Genomic DNA, 20,359 nt, shown 5'->3' on the forward strand with positions numbered 1-20,359 from the left:
TTTTTTTTTTTTTTTTTTTTTTTTTTTGGCGGTGCCTACCTTCCTCTCTTGCAGCTGGGGATGGCGAGCTGCTGGCAGGCCAAGTGACCTGTGAGCTGTGGGGGGTCCCGGTTCTTCCCTCAGTGGTGGTGGTGCCCCACCAGGGCTGCCCAGACAAGTTAGGTGCTGCCCCTCCTGGGTTGGGGGCCTGAGAGGCAGGCATTTAACATGGCGTTCAAGCCAAGGTGTCTTTCTCTACATTCAGACCTCTCCTTTATGTTGCATGCTGCTAACAGAGAGATCACCTCTCCTCTTTATCCATGATCTCCCATGTTAGCTGCTTTTGTTTGGCACTGTGACCTCCATGCTGTGAATCAATAAGGAATACCTATGCAGGGGCTGAACTTGGTTATTTGAGCTCACGACTAGATGATAAAATACCTCTCTGTGTTTGGAATGAATTGCAAACAAATGTCCTTGATCTGGCTTTCACATAGTAATTTCCTTAAATCCTTTCAGATGATAAACACATCCACCCACGTATACCAAAATGAAAGTGAGAATAAAAATGCTAAGTATTTAAGGCTTTTAGAGAAGCAGATGGGAAGGGAGAGGTTGTTGCTTGGGAGGCATTTGGATTCTTCTGTGATGCTGTCCATATACTTTTTCGTTGTGTGATTTTTTTGCAGGGGGTAAGTTGATGTACTTCCTTGTGCTTTAGTTTTACTTAATAATTAATATTTACTAGCCTATATCAAAGCGTTTTATAATTCTTAAATGCCCCTTTAGTTTTGGCTGGCAACAGCATTGCTCCTAGGTTGGGCAATTTGAAGAGAGGCTGCTCACTTGAGCTGAGTTGCAAGGGGACATGCTTTCCGTCTGAATACGTGAAATCTCTGATCTGCTTTTTCACTTTTGCTGTAATGCATGCTTTGGGCATGAGACTGGAGCGAATCTTGGTTAGGACTGAAGAACATGCTTGTCAGAAACCAGTGCCTCTTCAAAGGGTGTAGACATATTTATGTAAGGTTCCATGAAAGTAGTTGGCTGATTTAGCCCCCTGTGTGACTGCAGGTTGTTTCTCTAGTCTCTCAGGGTTTTTAAGGAACTGAAAATTCATTTGAAAGTAAGCTTGCAACAATTGCATATGTGCTAAGCATCTTTAAATCTTGCAGTTGTTTTCACATTCTCTCTAAATATTGTTTTACTGGGTACCTATTTTGCCAGCACAACTTGTGTACCAGCCTTTAGAAAATTTGCCTCACACCAAAAATGTCTCCTCTCATGACGGTTTTAAAGGATGTGGATCAGCTTTAGTCCTGGTATAACTGGGTAAAGTCCCATTAACTTAGATCAGGGCTGTCCAAGTGGTAGCCGTCAAGCCATGTATGATCTGTGAGGGGTTAATTTGTGACTCCTGGGCCTCCCACCTGGCTGCTGCTCACCCCATCGCTCCAGCTGCGGCAGTAGCCAGGGTCTCCGGGCCAGCAGCATAATAAGTGTGGTTTGTGCCCTGGGCAAGCCGTATGGGAGAGCAGGGTGGGGAGAGCTGGGTGGTATGCACTGCAGGAGACTTACTCAAAACAGTCCCCAGCTATGCGGCTGCCACCACCTCATGCTCTGCCTGCCTCAGCTCTTATTCTTAAACCAGCAGCAGCGCAGTGTCTGTGCACCAGCTGCTGCTTCAAAAGCAACATTATGGGGCTGCCAGGACTCAGATTCTGTGGGGTGGGGGCTAGTTGGAGCCTGGTGCTGGTGCCCTTATTGCCACCCCTAGTTATGCTACTGCTGCATGCTTCCCCTCCCTCCCCCAGCTTTTGCATCCTACAGTGCAGTGCGGTGCAGCACAGCCCATGGTGCCATGGGTGCCCATGACCAGGAAGCTAAGGGTGAGGCCGGGACATCTGCTGATGTATGGCCTGGGGGGCCCGTGGCTTGCAGTGGCTCAGCCGTGACTTAGATGCTGCAGTTATTGTTTTGCTCCAAGTGTGCATTTGGCTCAATATCTTCAGTGAATATTTTATTTAGAGCTCTATTCCTTAGAGCACTTTCAAAGCATTTAATTAGCCAGTGCAGCCGCAGCAACAAGAAACCCTTACAGTCCTGGAAAGAGCATGGAATATCATGCTCCATAAACAATACCTGCTCCCTAGGTTTGACACACTTTCCAATTAGCCAAGCTTGATGGGGCTTTGAAAGGTGACGTATTAAAAAAAATAACAGCAATGCCCCAAGCTTCTATACACATGTTTTTCATATTTAAAAGACAGCTCCGAAACATGAAATATTTAAAAGAAAACTTGGTTATTTCTGGTATTTTTACTTAAGGCATAAAAGGCTTAAAGGGGTTTAAAATGAACTTACTTCATATTTTATGTCTAATCTCTTTTACAACAAAAAAGGCAGAACAAGCCTGAAGCCAGGGTTATATGAGACTTGGGTAGAGCCAAGGTGTCAGAATCTCATAATTTAAGGAGAGATGTTATGAACCCAAGCATTTTTATACTTTCTGGAGAATCCAGAATAAACCAAAGATGAACTGGGGGGGGAGTCTTCTCAGTACTTCAATTTCAGTTTACTCAGCAGTGCTAGAGTGTGGTAGTAAGAGACACAAGATTATCCGTGCTGGTGTTCTTCCCTAGTTTATTATGTGAAAAATAAGGCATGGGCCTATGGGAGATTCAAAGCCTGAATACACACATTCCATGAATTTTTGGAAAGAGATAGTGAGGTTCAAGAGGCTATTAGTGGGTTTTTTTTGACCTGGTAGTCGTGATCAAAAGTTTAGTATCAGTTTTATTATTCAGCCATGCCAGGACCAAATGGTTATAAAAGGTCCACAGACAAGAAAAAAGCATGTTGTAATGTAATTGGGCTGTAGCATAGATGTTCCACAAAATATACATAGGAATATTTTGACAATGTAAACTTGTCTTCCAAATTCATGTTATGCAAATATTTGCTCTTACATTCTCTCTCTCTTTACTGCGCTTGCGTATACACATATTCTCAGGCTGACTATCAAACAGAAGAAGAGCTTTCTTTTGGTGAAATTGTGAGTCATTATGGAGAATAGTGGACTTTTGAGATCTATATTATATTTTCCATTCATTAAAAGTGGCATGTAGAACAGAAGAACCCAGATTCTTCACCAGATAAGGTTTTTTTTTCCCCCTGTGAACATGATGGTTTAGAGGCTAGCCAGGGGTATATACACCTGCAGTAAACAGTGGTGCAGGACCATGGATGTACCAGCTGGTCGCCATGGCTTTTATTTCAGAGGCTGCTGATTCTCTGATGAGGTGTGTGGGATGGTACCTACACATCAGCTGATGGCAGAAGTGATGTCCTTTGAAATAAAAACTGCAGCAAACAGCTGAACAGCTCTTTGTTAATTCAGTAACCTGTCGCAAGTTAAGCATGATGTGAACTATCCCCATACAAAAAATCCAAGTTTTACTGTATCTTCTTAACTGTGGACCCAGTTTTGAAGCTAATTATATATTTGGACTAATTTACTGTAAGCCAAATTTATGACTGGGTCAACAAGTACCACTGAGTCCATACCATTGTTCATTTGAAATAACTGGGTGCAGCGGCCTCTTTTTGGCCAGCCAGTTAGAAGCATGTTCAAAACTGTGTTCTTGCCTTATGTTGTCCTGTTTGGGCTTGAGTGCCATCGTGTATTGATCAGGTCAGGTTTTTTTTAAAAGTGTCTAAATGACTTAGGTTTTTACGTCCAATTTTTTAAAGGCGCGTAAGTCATTTAAGTGCCCAACTCTCTTTCAAAGAGGTAGGCTTCCTGGTACTTAGGTACTGTTTTTAAAGTGACGGAGCTCTTTTACAAATGGTATACAGCAGGGGTGTCCAACCTTTTTGAATGTAGGGCCGGATCATGAACTTTTTATCACCCAGTGGGCCAGCAAACCATATTCAAAGACCTCACAGGAAGCAGTATCACATCAGAAAGTGATGTCACGTGACCTTTGACACCAATGAAGTTGCAGGAAGTGACAATGAAATGGGTCTGGAAATGTGGTTTAAAATCCAAAATAAAAACAATATAAAAGCAACAATGAAATAATACCAAACACTTGACTAAAATAAACACTTTCGCATAAAGCATAATAAAAGAAGCATAATGCAAGTCGACAGATCAAATGTGGAAAAGATATCAGCCAGAGTGGAAACTAATCAAAGGTGGAGGGATATGTCGCTGCAGGAGACACCTGCGCAGCGCTTTGCAGCCTCGGCCGCTCGCTGCCTTGCAGGGGGCGGGTGGGTGGGGAGGGAGCAGGGGCTCCTCAGTGCATCCGAGAGGCTGTGAGAGAGACTTGTGGTTCAGCTGAGCATGGCCACAGCTGCAGCCGGGCACAGAGCAGAGCAGGGCAGGGAGAGCAGCTGCCATGTGCAGGAGCCCCAGTCCGGGCTCTGCCTTGTCCTCCTGGCTGCAGCCTCCCCAGGATGTGCAGGAAAGGCGCCCTCCGCTCTGCCACCGCCTGCCTTGCTGCCCTGGCAGCCATGTGTGCCTGCGCCGCCCCCTGCTCCTGCCTCGGCCCCACGCGGCTCTGCCACTGAGCTCTGGCCCCAGCCCCATGCCACTGCCTCTCCTTGCTTTCAAGGATGCCCGGTAAGTCATCTGGGCACCAGGGTGCGCATGTGTGCCTGGGCCCCGCCGCGGGGCACTGCTCACTGCGGGCTGCGCCTGGGAACCTTGTTCCTTCCCCAGCCCTTCAGCAGCCACTAGGAAGCTGCTGAGGGGCTGGGGGAGGGACAAGGGGTGGGAACGAAAGTAAAGAGTGTTTACTTTCATTTCCTGTTGCAGCACCTTGGGCATCAGAAAATGGCTTGGCGGGCTGCATGTTGGACAAGCCAGGTATACAGCATGTTTCCAGTCAAGTGTTCCTTAACAGCAAAATTCTGCTCTTCTCTTACAGTCATTATGCTGCTTGAAATACTGCTGACACTGGCCTTTGGGGCAACTGCCTACCTATACTTCTTTAGGAAGAAGGAGGAGACATTGCCTATTGAAGACAGATGGTGGGGCAGTGGCCAGAAACCTGATTCCGAAGAAGATGCAACTGTTCATCCATTTAAGGTGGAAACCACAGATGAAGAGCTGAATGTAAGAAAGTTTATTTTCTGGGTAGAGAGTAGGACATGGCTGAATACATGCATAATTCATTTTGGTGTGATTTCAAATGGAACCATACCTAAAGTTACAGAAGTGAAATAGAACTAATGAAATTTAGCTCTGATGTATAAATATTAATGGCATAAAACTTTGCTTTCATTCAAAAAGCAGTTGTGGATAAGTAAACTTCAAGATCCAGTCATAGTTTGTTGTGTTCCCAGCTGGCTGCTGTCATATTAGTAGCATGTGAATCTACTTGGTAAAGTCTGATAATCCCAGATGACAAAGCACATGCAGTGGAATCTGGTTTTGGCAATTATTCAGATCTTTGTTGCTGTGCTTGCCCCTCATTCAGACTTGTCATTATAGAGGCCAGATTGGGACTAATGTATTTTAACTTACTCTTCAAAGGCAGGTCAGCATTTCTCACTTGTTTGAGTGCAATGTGGCCACCAGTAAAGACCATCACAATCAGGGGGAATGCTAGTTAAGGCAGGGTGATAAGTGCAGTATAGATGAAACACATATATGATAGGATTTTGTAAGTAATAAAAGTTTTGTTTGTTCATGTGCCCAATGGCGCAGTAGTTCAAAAATTCTGTACAAAATGGGTTTTCTGGATTTGTTCCTTTATAACAGTTTTCCATTATTTTATTATTTTATTCAATATAACTTGCTTTTTCCCCTTTTATATGTAAAAAATAAATTAGTGACCCCTATTAAGTGCTCTTTTCCACTGCAAGGTAAAAGTGTGCTTAACTGCTGACTTGAAGGCAGCTTTTAAATGAAAATGCACAATTCTGTTCTATATGAAAGCTATTGTAAAATAAAAATCAGATGGTATTAAACTGTTTGGGTTAGGTATAAGAAAATTTGAAATCTTAAGCTAGAGAATGTGGTGATGTTAGCACATGGTAGTTACATCATTTTTTTAAAGTCTAATGCAGAGAAGTCAGCGGGGTACATGAAGACATGAGGAAACATGATAACTTTAGCTAAGATAGGAGATATTGAAGGCAGCGTGCCTTGTCTGCACTCAACTTTTAAAAAGAACCTGTTAGTTAACGTGCTAACATCGAGACTTTAAACAAAGATGAATCTTTCTGTTAGCTCTATTGGAAATTATCCACATGTTTGTGAATCTGAAGATACTGCCCAGGATGAGACCCCTACAATGGTTTGCAGTCATGAGGTGAATCTTGTTTTGTACAAACCATACCTCTTTACTGAATGGTTATTACCATATCTGCATGAGCTCTTACTCCACAGTTTAAGGGTCACTTTAGCCATTATTGTGGAACTGGAAACTGTTATTGTTAATTTATTTTCACTATGAGGATTGCAAAACTGGGCTCCAACAACATGATCTTTTTTTTCAGAATTGCCCACTTGCATGCATAGGGCAGGCACATATACTATTGACCAGCAATCTGCTTAGGCTCTTAAGTCACATACACACTTTTGAAAATCCCACCCTGAAGCACCAAATCTGTTACTGGAGTGTGTGGAAAAGGGAAAGGATCAGCACGAGCATGATGCAGAATGGATGTAAGCATCGAAAACAAGCTGCTTTGTGAGACCCTGCTCTTCAGCTACTATGAAAAGTTTTCATTCTCCTCTGGTTGTGGGAGCAGCAAACAGACCCAGCCTTACTGGACAAAGACAAGAAAAATGGTGTGGAAGGCATGGCACAGACAGAACAGGAAGGGGGAAAGAGCATCAGTGGGTGTAGAGTGAAACATCAGCAAAGCAGCAAATCTCACAAACAACACATGGCGATAAAGTAGGAAGTGTCCAGAGTAAAACATGTTTGTGTCTATGGTACTGTCTTATTTCATCTTTTGTTTTCCTTCAGCTCCTTTCTTTTTTTGTTCGCTGTAGGACTTATTTAGAAGACTTGATCAAGCTCGATTCACAGAACCACTGGAAGACAGTTGCTTCTGCTATGGCATTAACTCTGTTTATCTCAGGAAAGTGGTCTCCTACTGGAGAAATCAGTTCAACTGGAAGAAGCAAGTGGAAGTTCTTAACAAATTCCCACAGTTCAAAACTAAGATAGATGGTGTGTGGTTTTCTTGTAAAGAGTTCATTTTAAATGTTATGATTGCCCTTAGCTTGAGCGCCCTGTTTGATTTGGTTCAGTGCTATTGATAAAGCCTATTTCTAGTGATACAGATCAGTGCAGAGTGGTTAGTTTTATTCTCTTTGGTAGTCCGATTAACTTCAGGTGAGAGCATCTGTGAGTATGGATTTATAGGATTGGGTTTTGCACTTCAAGACAAAGCTGCTATGAACTATGTACTAGTAGTTTTGGTGCTCCTATCAATACTAGTAAGTGGTACACTCTGAAATCCAAACCCTGCTGCTATAGTGGTATCATCTCTAATGAGAGATATAGGGATATTTTTTGCCACCATTTTAGCACTAATAGTATATGCAGTGAGAGCAATGTTGTGGCTGACTGCTCAGAGTTTTACAACTGTATAATGAGTTTTACAACTGTGGGTGGGTGACACCATGGTAAAAATGCTGTTGGCAGCTCTAAATAAATTTTCTCTCCAGTCAGTATCAATGAAACTACACCACTGCCACCTATGGTAAGACATTTTCTTACATGTCTCAGTTGAAACAAGGCTAAAGAATGCCAAGCACAGTGTCCTATTGCATTCACAGTATCTCCATTGAAACCACAGAGTGCTAAGTACAGACATGTTAAAGATTGTTGGACCTCAGTGTTCCCTGGTTTGTTCTAAAACATGCAAAATATCAAAATTGCCCTGTGGTATCAGCCATGGATGCCATATCTTCTTCTTCCTTTACCCCTTCTTTCATCTGCAGTTTTCCAGCTATCACTTACTCCTTTAGCCTCTCAATCTCAGTCTCTCAGAGACTCCATTGTTGGGTCTGAGAAGGCCTGGAGGACCTCAATGGGTCCCATCATATTTATGGCAGAAGAGCAAGTGACTGTTATTCCAAAGGGATCATGCACTCTGTTATAACATCAGCCTCTGACCACAGAATTGTGTTTCCCTTTATAGTATCATGGTATACTGGTAGGTGGCCAGGCTACCTCTTTTTATTTTTAAATATACTGAGAAAATCTCTTGAAAGTGGTTGAGGTAGTGCTGAGATAGACCAGCTGCTGTCTAATGGAACCTTTGAAAAGCTTGGAGCAGAATTAGGCTTGCTTATTCATCTGCTTTGTGGGAAGAAGTTGTAAATTCAGGGCCAAGCAAACAGATTAAGGTAAATGGCTGTGAATTCAAGCTTAAAATAATGTTTACTTGAAACTATAAATGTGCACTTTAAAAAAAAAAAGAGTTAACCTTAGGAGACTAGCTGGGTTTTTCGCCAGGGTTCTGTAATGGTTGGTGTACAGAGACTTCATTTGCATGCTGACAATATGTGTGGTGCTACATGAGATAAAAACAATGCTTTCTGGGCTTTCAAAAGATTTGCAGTCTAAAAGACAGACACATAGAATAGGGGAGGCTGGGCACATTGGGCAGGCATAGAGCAAGGAGTAATTAATCCTCTTTTCCTATGAAGAATTGTTACTAGGTTGGGCAGAAGAGCATGATAAGGTAAGATCAAACATGTAGTTGGTGCCTTCCTTGTTTGACTGTTATGATGGTTAATTAACCTTGTATTGCACTTTAAAGACCCAGAAATGTGCAGAGAATTTGAGTGTTTATATAGTTCTGGTTAAAATCCAGAGTCATTAGCAATGCCTTATGAATAGATTCATTCCTCATCTCTTGCCTTTTGATGATTAGTCTTTGCATAAGTGGGTGTTTAATTAACCAGTTTTATTTTTACAGGCATCAGTGTCCATTTTCTTCATGTAAAGCCTCCCCACCTACCTGAAGGCCACTCTGCAAAGCCATTGTTAATGGTTCATGGCTGGCCTGGCTCATTCTATGAGTTCTACAAAGTTATCCCCCTCTTGACGGATCCGGCAAGCCACGGCCTGAGTGATGAACATATCTTTGAGGTCATTTGTCCATCCATCCCTGGCTACGGCTTCTCAGAAGCACCACATAAAAAAGGTATATTGTCTGAATGGAGCAGAGATTGCACTGACCCAGTGTTTAGCCTCCCTGTGGTGAGGAATTGGTTAAGGCTTTTTCCCTTACTCTGTTCCATATGTTCTGTGCAGAGCAGACAATAAAATATCTTTTTCTTATAATATACCTCATTGTATACCTGTAAAGCCAGGATATCAATCATACAGGCTGGATCCAAGGCCTGGATCTAGCCCATGGAACCACTGTATGAGACCCACTGGGCTATAGACAGGTTACCGAAAGTTTGGCATGTGGGCAGGGGTAGTAGCCTGCTGCATAATCTAGGGCCCTTGGGCCTCAGTGTACAGGAGGGTGAGCAAGGGCTGATACAGTCTGTTGAAGACCCAGCTCCAGCTCCTCAGCTGCGAGCCCTATTGCCTGTGACCACTGCTGCATACTGTGCTCTGGAGTCAGTATCTCATACCCTGTGCTCCACACAGCCACTGCATGCTTTGTACTAGTGCCACTCTATGCCCTGTGCTGGAGCTGGAGCTGGAGCCAGCACCACATGTCTCATGCTCTGTGCTGGAGCCAGAGCCCTGTGTTCTGTTCCACTGCAGCATGTCCAGTGCTGGAGCTGGAGCTGGGGCCGGAGCCAGTGCTGCATGCTCTGTGCTCCATGCTGGAGCTGTTGCTCTGTGTTCTGTGCCAGAACCACAGCCCTGGCGTGAAACACGTCAGCAGCAGCAGCTCCAGGTCTGGCATAGGGAATGCAACACTTGGCAAGAGCCAGATCCAGTGCTGTCGCCATCTCCACTGCTGCTGCTGCCAGAGCCACCCCATTCTCTGGGCTGGATCTGGCCCACAAGAAGCTCCATGGTCCATATCTGTCCTGGGTCAGGAGGTGAGTTTGACACCCCTGCTGTAAAGCACATATATATCATGTGGAAACCAAAGGAAACGTGGCTGGAAGCAGATATCTTCAGTGGAGCATGATCAGCTGCATGGATTGTGTGCCATGATATGTTTATAGATATTCCCAGCTGTCACACCTCAACTTGGTGCAAGTAGGGAAAACTTAGGTCCCTCTCCTTTGCATTTGCAGGCACCCCGCACGCTTCCAAATGTGGAGGGGAGGACTTGCACTGGGGTCCCACATGGGGAAATCCTCTGCAGAGGGATTTCCCCACACACCTGTAAACATAGAGGAACCCTTGTATTGTATCCCCCTCTATTAGGGCTGTGTGAAATTTTGCTGGCCATTTCATTTGACACTGTTTCGATTCATTTTGAGGTCGAAACAGCAAAATTGAAATGAAACAGCCTCAAAACAAAGCGAGGCTAGTCAAAACTTTTCAGAAGTTGAAATGTTTCGACCATAGTGCTGGGAATGGGAAGTCAGTCCAGCTGAGCTGATTCCCCATCCCCCACACTATATCGCACTGGGAGTCAGCCCAGCTAGCATGGGGGTGATGGGAAGTCAGCCCAGCTGGGCTGAGTTTCTCCATCCTGATTGTGGGGCTGGGGTTGGGAACTCGGCCCAGCTGGGCTGAGTTCCTTTCCCGAGCCCAATGGTTGGGCGAAATGTCGAAACAGCATCAAAACAGCCTTGCTGTTTCGACTCGAAATTAAATTTGATGCAAAACACTGTTCCGTCCAGCCCTCAAAACTGAAGTCGGAATGGAACAGTGCCTTTTCACACAGCCCTACCCTCTATGCTTGCAGATCTGTGCTTGCAGATTCAAGTGCCCCCCTCCATACTTGCACGCACCCTCAGGGAAATCCCTTTGTAAGAGGTTTCCCCACAAGGGTCGGCAAGCCATGTTGGTGTATATTTCTAGCAAAAGCACAGAGCATGGGCTGCAAAAGCAGTGGGGGGACCTCCCCATGGGAGTCCCTTCAGAGGGATTTTCCTGCATGCTACCCAGAGTGCATGTCTGTAAATGGGGATTTCCCGCTTGCAGACATGCATCCCAAAGCCCAAACACTCCCCAGTTACCCAGACACGTCCCCTGAAGGGTTGTCTCTGAGTAAGTGGGAAGGAGAGGCAAGTGTTCTCAGGATTTGAGGGGGCCAAATCTGTCCCTCAGGCCCTTGGAGCCCTGCCCTGGGGAGGCTGGAGAGCCTGCGCAGCTTTATGCAGCCCAGATTATTCCTCCATCAGCAAACAGATATGGGTAGGGCCACAATAAAGTGGCCCAACTTCATACACCACCTTATGTCATGGCCATAAATTTGAGCATTTGTGGTGCTACAGAAGTTATGGACATCTGTTTGCTTTCACTTTGTGCCATTGTAAAAATGTTTATGGTGGCACAAAGATGACAGCTGTTTCTACCCTGTGTGACTTAATGGACAGTGTCATTTTGGGACTTATATCTATATAGTCTTGGCATAGTTTAAAAAGCAAAAGAATTCTTTGTAAAAGCTAATAAGGAGGGGAATTTCTGACTTATTAAATAAAATCGAAAACCATGAGTGGTGTGGGTTTTTTAAAAAATGTTTTAGTTTTGAATCCAAAAGCGACATCCAAATGGTCATGAGAACCAACAAATTAAACTGATTATTCTAGAGTCTTTAGGCCAGTAATTCTCAACTTTTTCAGACTCAAGGTGCCCTCAGAAAAGGCCAGCTCTTGCTTTCACTCATTTCTTGACTACAGATAAATGATGGAGCAATTATTCTATTGCAAAGGACTCAGAAAGACCACTGCAGGTTAGAATGTTTTTGACTCTGTGGATTTCTACTTGGAATGCCTGGGTCTATCTTGTGAATCATGTGTAGGTGTTTGCACACCTAACAGTGCTAATATTGTGTGGCACACCACAGCATCTCTAAAAGTATCTGATGGCACCCCAGGATACAACATCACCCTAGTTGAGCATCACTGTTTTAGTCAAACTGTGTTACAAACAAAAAACAAGCAATCATCAAGATGCTAAAATGAAAATTTAAGGCCGTTATAGTGTGAAGCAACAGAGAAATTATTTTAAAATATAACTTTTTAGCATTCCTCCACAAAATATGAAAATTGGATGATACCCTAATGTGCTTTGTGTTTAGTTTTCACACCCTCAAGATCTGTAGTAGCGTACAGATGGGGAAAGCAGAGTTAAATGACCAAGAGCCAGGTATGTATTGTAGCATGTCAAGGTAGAAATGAGAAAGGGGAAATGGGCTGCCCATAACAGTTCTCAGTACTGGAGAAACTTGTGTGCTGTGCTCTGCAGCAGTGGGATCTGTCATTTATCAACTAGAATACACAATGTTAATCCATTAAGCAGGCTTGGGGAGGACATAGGAGGAAAGAAATTTGGGAAGCTGCCCAACTATGTAAGAGCAGAGTATACATATGTGTGTGGCTTTTGGTAGCTTAGGATCATTGAATGGCATGCAGCATCAGCATGTTCTAGAAATGATTGAAAGTTTGGCAGGTGACACACCTGAAGTTTTGGTTGGTGACTGAGGCAGTAACATATGGTGCCCTTTTCTTTTTGCAGGATTTGATTCTGTGTGTGCTGCCTCTATCTTCTATAAACTGATGCTCAGACTGGGATTCCATGAATTCTATGCTCAAGGAGGGGACTGGGGCTGGCTGATCTGTACCAACCTGTCTCAGATCGCTCCCAAGTGAGTATCTTGGCATAGTGCTGTATAATCAATATACAAGACTGTTTTTATTCTTAACGTAGCAGACTTATGAAGGGCTCTAACCCCTGCCTTTAATTGGGTAATGTGCAATTTTCCCCTAAGTTGTGGTGCATCACTATCCTGATCTAGATCACTGCTGATGCTCTGGTCCTGGGCTTTGCTCAGGTAGAAATGGGCAGTTGTGTGGCTATTTTGTGATGGCTGCTAATCAGGCCTAGAGAGGGAAGAGCTCTGGTAATGAGAGAGAGATCTTGAACCCACTCGTTGAAAAGGAGACCTGTGAGCTTCAGTCCTTTTGAAATATGCAGCTGACCAAAGGTTGTATGCAACTTGCTGCTTGAACCTTTCAAGGCCGGGGGCCACTAGAGCAGGGGCCGGCAATTATTTTGGGCAGAGGGCCACTTACTGAGCTCTGGCAAGCCATCAGGGGCTGTGTGACAGGCAGCCAGGGGCAAATAAGTATTAATTTTCTTAATTTGGGGAGGGGGGGCCCATGGGCCGGATAGAATGGCCTGGCGGGCCACATCTGGCTCCCAGGCCACATTTTACCCACCCCTGCAGTAGAGCCGTGTGCTGTAAGAGATCTGTGTGACTGAAACTAGAGAGGTTGTGCCTCTAATGTGTTGTAAGTATTTTTATTCATAAAATTAATCCCAAATGTCTCTTTTGTTAATTTGTATCTCATTTTTTAATGTGTTTAGCCACGTAAAGGGCCTCCACTTAAACCTGGTTTCGGTTTTGAACATGAGATTTACGCAGTTGCTGTCCATTCTGTTGGGCCGCTACTTCCCAGGACTCTTTGGATTCCAGGAGGAAGATGTCAAGCGGATGTTTCCTTTCTTGCAAAAGGGCCTGTATAAGATGTTGATGGAGTCTGGCTATGCTCACATTCAAGCTACCAAGCCCGACACTGTTGGTAATGAGACTTACCAAAAATCCCACAGTATTGTACAGTCATCCTGTTATTTGTAGGGAAAACTGTACTCTGAGCTGATTATTTTTATTGTACCAAAACCAAAATACATCTAAGAAGACATGCAAATAATCAGTATTTTCCAGGAAAAAAATCTAGAGGCTAGTTTTCAAAAACTCTGTATGGCTTGTTGTGCACATGCTGTTGTCAAGGGTGTGTACGCAGATATAGTACCTTGACATGCATGCAGCCAGCTCTGCATTGAACTGACCCCAGGTAACAATTGTTCCCGATCTTCTCTAAATGACTTCAACCTCATTTTTAGTTTACATCAGTGGTGCTCAACCTTTTGGCCCTACAAGCCCAGATGAGTGGTGTGGGGTTGGCACACAGGTGGATTCCTGTGCACCACTCAATCCCCTGTGCCAGATCCAGATATGCTCCAGATTGACCTCTGCCTCAGCCTGACCCCACACATCAGATCTGGCTGCAAAGTGACCCAGTATGCCAGCCCTGCTGCGGACCACTGATCTAGTGAACAGGGCCATGTCATCCCGCCTGCAGGGCTCCCCATGGGCCTGGAAATTTGTCTGTTGTTGCTTCTTTGCTGCCAAATTTCTGGACCTGTGGGGTGCCCCACAGGCTGAATGACACAGCTCTGCTGACTGGATCTGGCCCATAGGTTGGAGGTTGAGCACCACTGGTTTATATAACTGGGGTATTTATAATGATCCAGAAAGGTATTGTAATTTCTTCTGTAGTTTCTGGAGTTGAGTCCACTTCTGTGACCACAACTCCCTTAGAGTCAATGCATAGTCTCTCAGTAGAAAATGCATTAGATATTAAACTGATGTTAACTGCTCTTGGCTGTTTCAGCACATTGGGCTAGATTGGTGTGTTATGATAAGTAATACCCTACAGTTTATACAGTCAATCAAATGTAATTATTCACTGATATGAATCAATTACCAACTTTCAGAAGAACTGACTGGAGGCATTGTGGGAAACAGCCAATTCTTTCATTATAACAATGGCTTATTCTTTCTGAACTAGCTAATTCATTTAGATTGCCAGGCCACATTAGTGCTTCCATTTAGCAGTAACTTTTGTTACTGATTGGGACAACTGACTCTAAAAGCTGAATAAGGAAGTTAGTCCTGTGTAATTTAATTAAGAGACAAAAAGGTGTAAGGGAACTTTCCTTGTGTCAAGAACATAGGTTTTTCCTATAATGCATGTTTTAAACATAGCTTCAGAAACTGTGTTTGATAGTAATAACAGCTATTATTTTGAGAATGCTACAGTGTGTAGCCAAAATGGGATTCTGACTTAGAGTCATAACACACTGTGGGAATGCTCTGATTTACCTTCTAGGTCGGAAGTTTTCTCCAGACTCTTAGTGTTGTCTAATTAGTAATTACCTGCTGATTAAGGAGGAGGGGAGCTGCAGATGACAGACTGTTCAGGACAGGGTCAGAATGAAGAGGTGTCTTAGCTTATGAACTCAGGAGTGTGCCAGTCGAGGGCGGTGTCTTCTTTGACAGATGGCAGTTGGTAGTACACTGCTTTTGCAGTCATGAGGCATCCATGCTGGCACGTTACAGAATGAGACTGTGGATCTGCAGTTACCCCTGCAGACTTTGGGGAAAACTTGCACTGCTTGTTGGCTTACCATCAGTGGATGGCAGCATTTCAGTATGTGTCTGGCAAATGTATTTAATTCAGTGAGAGGCAACAGTTGTTTTTTTCATTGTGAAAAGTTTCCAGTGGGGACACTGCCTTGGTTTTGTAAGAGAGATACTTATCTACTCTGCCCACCTCACGGTGGTCTCAATGAGAATGAATTGATGCCTACATGGTATTTTGGACAGGGAAAGCATATACATGTCAAATATTACTACTTCAGCACTTGGAATTTAGGTTTTAAGCCTCAGTCACCTGATGGTTGAAACTTTGCTAGTATTATTGATATTTTTAACCAGTGGTTGCCTTCATAATTTTTTCCAAAGTGTTAAAAGCATCTTCTCTATGTGGGTGGAACTTTAAGTATAGGTTTGTTTGCATCAGCAGCATGCTCTTGAAGCCAAAAGCTGGGGAAGTTCTGGAAGGTGGAAGTACACACATTGTAAAGCTGGAAAAGTCCAGGATCTCTTTGTCACGCAGGACTGGGAAAGAATATTATGACATCCAGCATTTAAAGCCCTGGAAGCAGGTGTTGTTTCACTGGTCAAGCCAAGTGAAGCATAAAAATAGAATGTAAATGGCAATAAGTAAACTAGCTAATCTTTGGAAGGTAAAATATCAGGCAGTAGGAACACACAAGAGGCTATGTTAAAAACAATGCTATCCTCCCAACCCCCAACTAAATGGTATTCCTTAAAAAAACTTGTCCTGTGTGACGGTATGGGCCAAATGCTGCTCATCTCTCACAAATGGGCAAGAGGATTCAGCCCAGTAATGCTGTTCTTAAGAGGAAGTATCTTTCAAATACTAATGGAGGCAAAAGCTTAATCTTATTAATTTATAAAAATGGTGGTAGAAATCCAATTCTTTTACAGTTTATTTGAAAAGTGCAGTATGGAGGTTAACACTGGATTTATTAGCATGCAGATGCAATTGACTTATGATTAGTTGGTTGTAGGTTCTGACTTGTTCTCTTTGTGATAGCTTTAAAAACACCTTTACCTATTCTGTGTATTATCATAGGCAGCTCTTATGCAGCTTGAGGTGAAGAGTGGTGTATCCTCACTTTACTTTTAAATTTTCTCTTCCTTCCAGGCTGTGGCTTGAATGATTCACCTGTGGGGCTTGCCGCCTACATCTTGGAGAAGTTTTCAACATGGACTGATCCTGAATACCGGAAACTGGAGGATGGAGGACTAGAAAGGTCACTACATCTTCCTCTTTTACTCACCACTAGCCTTTGCCTAATATTCTGGATGAAGTTACTCAAACAGTGTTATGTTTAGATGATAATTTCTCTGGGTTATTTGGTTTACCTGCCCTTCTGAGCAGATACACCAATGGTTCCCTTAAAGCCTAGGTAGAGAAATACTGGTACATGCAGAAGAAGCATACCCTGCTACTGCCTAATCCTGTACTTGTTTAGCAGGTAAACAGAGAACTTGAGTTTCAAGGATTGTTATTTTGGCACCATGCACAAGCATTAACATCACAGGTAATAAACGGAAGCAAAGACTATTTGGAAAATTGAAGGGAGGAGAAATTATTTTATAAAAAAACACCAAAGATTTTGTCTGTATTAAGGTCTCAGGAAATATCATTTTTGATTCCGTGTCATGCAGATCTTTCTTTATCCAGTGATTTACTTTAAATTAAATATTGTCAGACAGTGTGTGTAGTACAAATAGGCCAATCTTGGATACGGGTAGAAATCTGTGGGAGATTCTCAAGGCACCCTGAAAGTCATTGAGCTCTGACTGGAGCTGAACCTGGGTACATGCTAGGATAGGCTCTGATGAAAATTATTTGATTAAATTTTTCCTGTGAATTGGTATGATGCAAGAAGCAAGATTTGTGAGGTGAGGCAATATCTTTTATTAAATCAACTTTATAGTTGGGAGTGATGTTAGACAAGGTTTTGGGCACAAAATATCTTTCCTCAGGTCTGGAAAAGCAGCAGCTACAGACAAAGATAAATACTAGTAATAATACTTACTTTTATCTAACACTGTGATGTAAATGATAACGATCACTTGGGAAATGGGCACTAAACCTGTGAGGGCAAAGAGAAGTTATCAGAATTAGTTACACACCACCTTGCTGTAGTTAAACATATATAATCCATTATGTTAATGTATAAGACCATTCAAAGGGGAAGAGGGCCATTATCACATGTGGAGCAAAGAGAAGGTAACAGAGTAGGTAATAATTAGACACAGAATCATTGTCCATGTTGAGTCCATGGTTTTTGGTGTCTAGTAAAGTTATTATTTTTTGTTCTTAGGTCTGTTTTCTAAAGGTATTGTGAATGAGGACTGTGAGGTTATGGACGGAGTGGTGGTTCTTTGAAAAGCATACCCCCACTGGTGACTGGTTATTTCTGTCCTATATCACTTTTCCGTGGAAGTTCATTCTGGAACATAGTGGCTGTTTAGCTTCACCCACAGTTTCCACCCAGGGCATCTGATGCAATGAACGGTGCAATTGGTTTGTGATAGGCACGTTCCGGATCCAGGAATTCTGATGGCTTTCTTGTGTGGGCTGGTTTATGGGAGTGCTGGAGATGTATTGGTAGGTTTTGTGTTTGCTTAAAAAGGGTCTTGTTCTGTTGGTGTTTTGTTGATCAAAGAGTCTGCTGATGAGTTTGGCAAGGATGAGGTTTTGGGAAAACTTCTTTCAAGGTGGGAGCTTCTTCAAGTGTAGGTTGTAATTGTTTAATGATCTTTCTCTTTAAGTTCTGGTGTAGGGTGGACTAGATCAATCTGTAAAGTCAGTGGGAGGTTTCTTTCAGTATTATACTAGGTTTGTGTTGGGTATTTGGATGGCTCATTCAAAGATGTGTACTGCATCATTTTTACAATCTTGGATAAAACAGTTTTTAGATTGCCAGAGCATTCTCAGAGCAGGTGCAGTGGTACGTGAGGGCCTGGCTGCAGACTACAGCTTCCCTGGTGTGTTTGGAATAGTCATGAGTCCTGTTGAGATAGATGTGGTAATCTATGGCATTTTCTATACGGCTGTTTGTAGGGTGCTATTCTGGATGTGGACCACAGCCTCTAGAAGTTGATATCTGTGTAAAAACATTCTGGAGAGAATCTGATGGAAGGATAGCAATGGTGGAAGTTGTGGTGGAGATTAATAAACAAATCCTGGTGTTCAGTCAGGATGGTTATGATGTTGTACCGTACTAGGTATACAAAAGGTGTGCTGATACAGTTTGTTAAAAACTGTTCGGGGTGAGTCATGAAGAAGGTGGCACATTGGGTGTGGGGGGACATCTTTGTGCCCATGCTTTGGAGAAAGTGACCATTTTTCAAGATAAAGCTGTTGTGTGTGGCGATAAAACAGACACATTTCCCAGTACCTTGTAGTTGGAAATCCAAGTGTTGTTAATTATTTGGGGGAGGCTGTTGTGCCTCCATAGTATATCAGATGCCAGGGTATAGGCTGGGGATAACTGGGCTGGCCAGGATACTGTTCTCAGGGGTGGTTTATGTTGTAAATTTTGAGTGAGGAAATATGTTGGGTCTGGTATAAAACTTGCTATTTGTGTGATGAGTGGTCTCTTGTCAAACATCTTTCTCAACTATAATGTTGGTCCAATACAAAATATTGCCTCACCTCACAAAACTTGCTTCTTGCCTTATTCCCTGGACCATCTCCTTCAAACAACAGCAGTACAACACACTGGGGCCAAAATAAACTCTTTGGTCATGTCCACATGAGTGTGGATGTTTAGTTCCCTGGGGACAACTAGTGGAGGGACACTGTACTGCTGCTAGTTGTTCCTGGGGAACACCTGTGCCATGCACCCTCTAGCCATGGCAGGCTACCCCAGGTGGGGTAGAGGAGGTTGGGGCCAGCATTGGGCTGGCCCCAACAGCCTTACCTGAGGTCCTGGGGGCCTCCCGGGGCTGCAGCAGCGGTGATCCTGCCGCTCAGAGCCTGGCCGGCAGCTGGAGCATGGCTCTGGCTGGCCAGGCTCCAGTTTTGAGCAGCGCACACTGCCCCTGTGTGCCACTCTTTTTTGGTGCAGGATTTTTTGTGCCCATGCAGGGCAGAGAACAGCTGTATGTGTGGCATGTGGCACCATAGATGTGTCTGTGGCACCACATACTGCATGGCCACACTCCTCTGGATGCGGCCTTTGTGGTAGAGGTTAGTCAGGTGTCTGTATTTCTGTCAAAAGCTTATGATGATGTTGAAGTCAATGAAGAATAAATGGCACAAGCTGCTTTACATGATTAGTTGCTTCTATCTGCCTATGTAGGAGATAGGTTTAGATACGGAAGGTGCTGTGAGTCCATGATCTGTTTTCAGGGTGTTGGATTCTATGTTTCTTGTGAGGATGTTAAATTATCTCTTTGATGTTGAAACATATAAACCCTAAACAATCAGGAAGGGGAGTGCTAAAAAGTTAGTAGAAGTTGGAAATGCTTGGATGAGCTGTGAGGGAGAGTTGGGAGTCGGGTAGTTTTTGAAAGAATGTGGGAACATTGTTGTTCATTAGCTTCTTTTGCTCTAATTTTGACAACAAGCCAAAGTGAAAAGCTTCCCAGTAAGATCTGAAATGATTATCATACATGGAACAGTGTTCAGCTCTCATAAGGCTATTTTTGGATCAACCTTTTCAGGAAGTACACTCTGGATGACCTTCTCACTAACGTCATGATCTATTGGGTGTCGGGCTGCATGGTTTCTGCCATGCGTTTCTACAAGGAGAATATAGGGAAGGGGATTGGCACACAGAAACATGATAAGTAAGAGGTTTTCTTTTCTGTGTTTCTTTTTGACTTTGCAGGTGGGCAGGTTAGTATGGCAGGTGGGCGAGGCATTGGGGGGCGGGGGGAGGAAGCTGCCTCACCACATGTACCCTGGTCACATACTGGACAAATCTGCTCAGTTATTTCTGCTGTATTTCTCAAGTGTACTGTTATACATTCTGTAAAAATACTGCAGTCTGTTACATGTAGCTCAATGGGGGGGGGGGGG

General features: G+C 43.5%; 1 protein-coding gene and 1 long non-coding RNA gene across 3 annotated transcripts in view; one reads left to right on the top strand and one right to left on the bottom strand.

The window, feature by feature from the left end:
• EPHX1 (epoxide hydrolase 1) overlaps positions 1–20,359 on the top strand; it is a 45,601-nt gene that overhangs the window by 21,733 nt on the left and 3,509 nt on the right. Inside the window, exons 2-8 of the mRNA XM_019516532.1 lie at positions 4,917–5,104; positions 6,995–7,175; positions 8,935–9,162; positions 12,621–12,750; positions 13,473–13,687; positions 16,463–16,571; positions 20,002–20,127. Of these exons, the coding sequence (XP_019372077.1) occupies positions 4,922–5,104; positions 6,995–7,175; positions 8,935–9,162; positions 12,621–12,750; positions 13,473–13,687; positions 16,463–16,571; positions 20,002–20,127 (1,172 nt within the window). The 5' untranslated portion in view covers positions 4,917–4,921. The remainder of the gene's footprint in view (positions 1–4,916; positions 5,105–6,994; positions 7,176–8,934; positions 9,163–12,620; positions 12,751–13,472; positions 13,688–16,462; positions 16,572–20,001; positions 20,128–20,359) is intronic.
• LOC109296900 overlaps positions 1–20,359 on the bottom strand; it is a 43,378-nt gene that overhangs the window by 13,730 nt on the left and 9,289 nt on the right. The window contains exon 3 of one of the 2 annotated variants that reach the window (XR_002097091.1): positions 17,257–17,420. The exons of the other annotated variant lie outside the window; for it this stretch is intronic. This is a non-coding gene — a long non-coding RNA (uncharacterized LOC109296900). Of the gene's footprint in view, positions 1–17,256; positions 17,421–20,359 lie in introns of those variants that run through there. 2 annotated transcript variants of the gene reach the window in all.

This window comes from Gavialis gangeticus, unplaced genomic scaffold (genome assembly GCF_001723915.1).
Source record: "Gavialis gangeticus isolate Ggan-Ray unplaced genomic scaffold, GavGan_comp1, whole genome shotgun sequence".
Taxonomy (NCBI): Eukaryota; Metazoa; Chordata; order Crocodylia; family Gavialidae; genus Gavialis; species Gavialis gangeticus.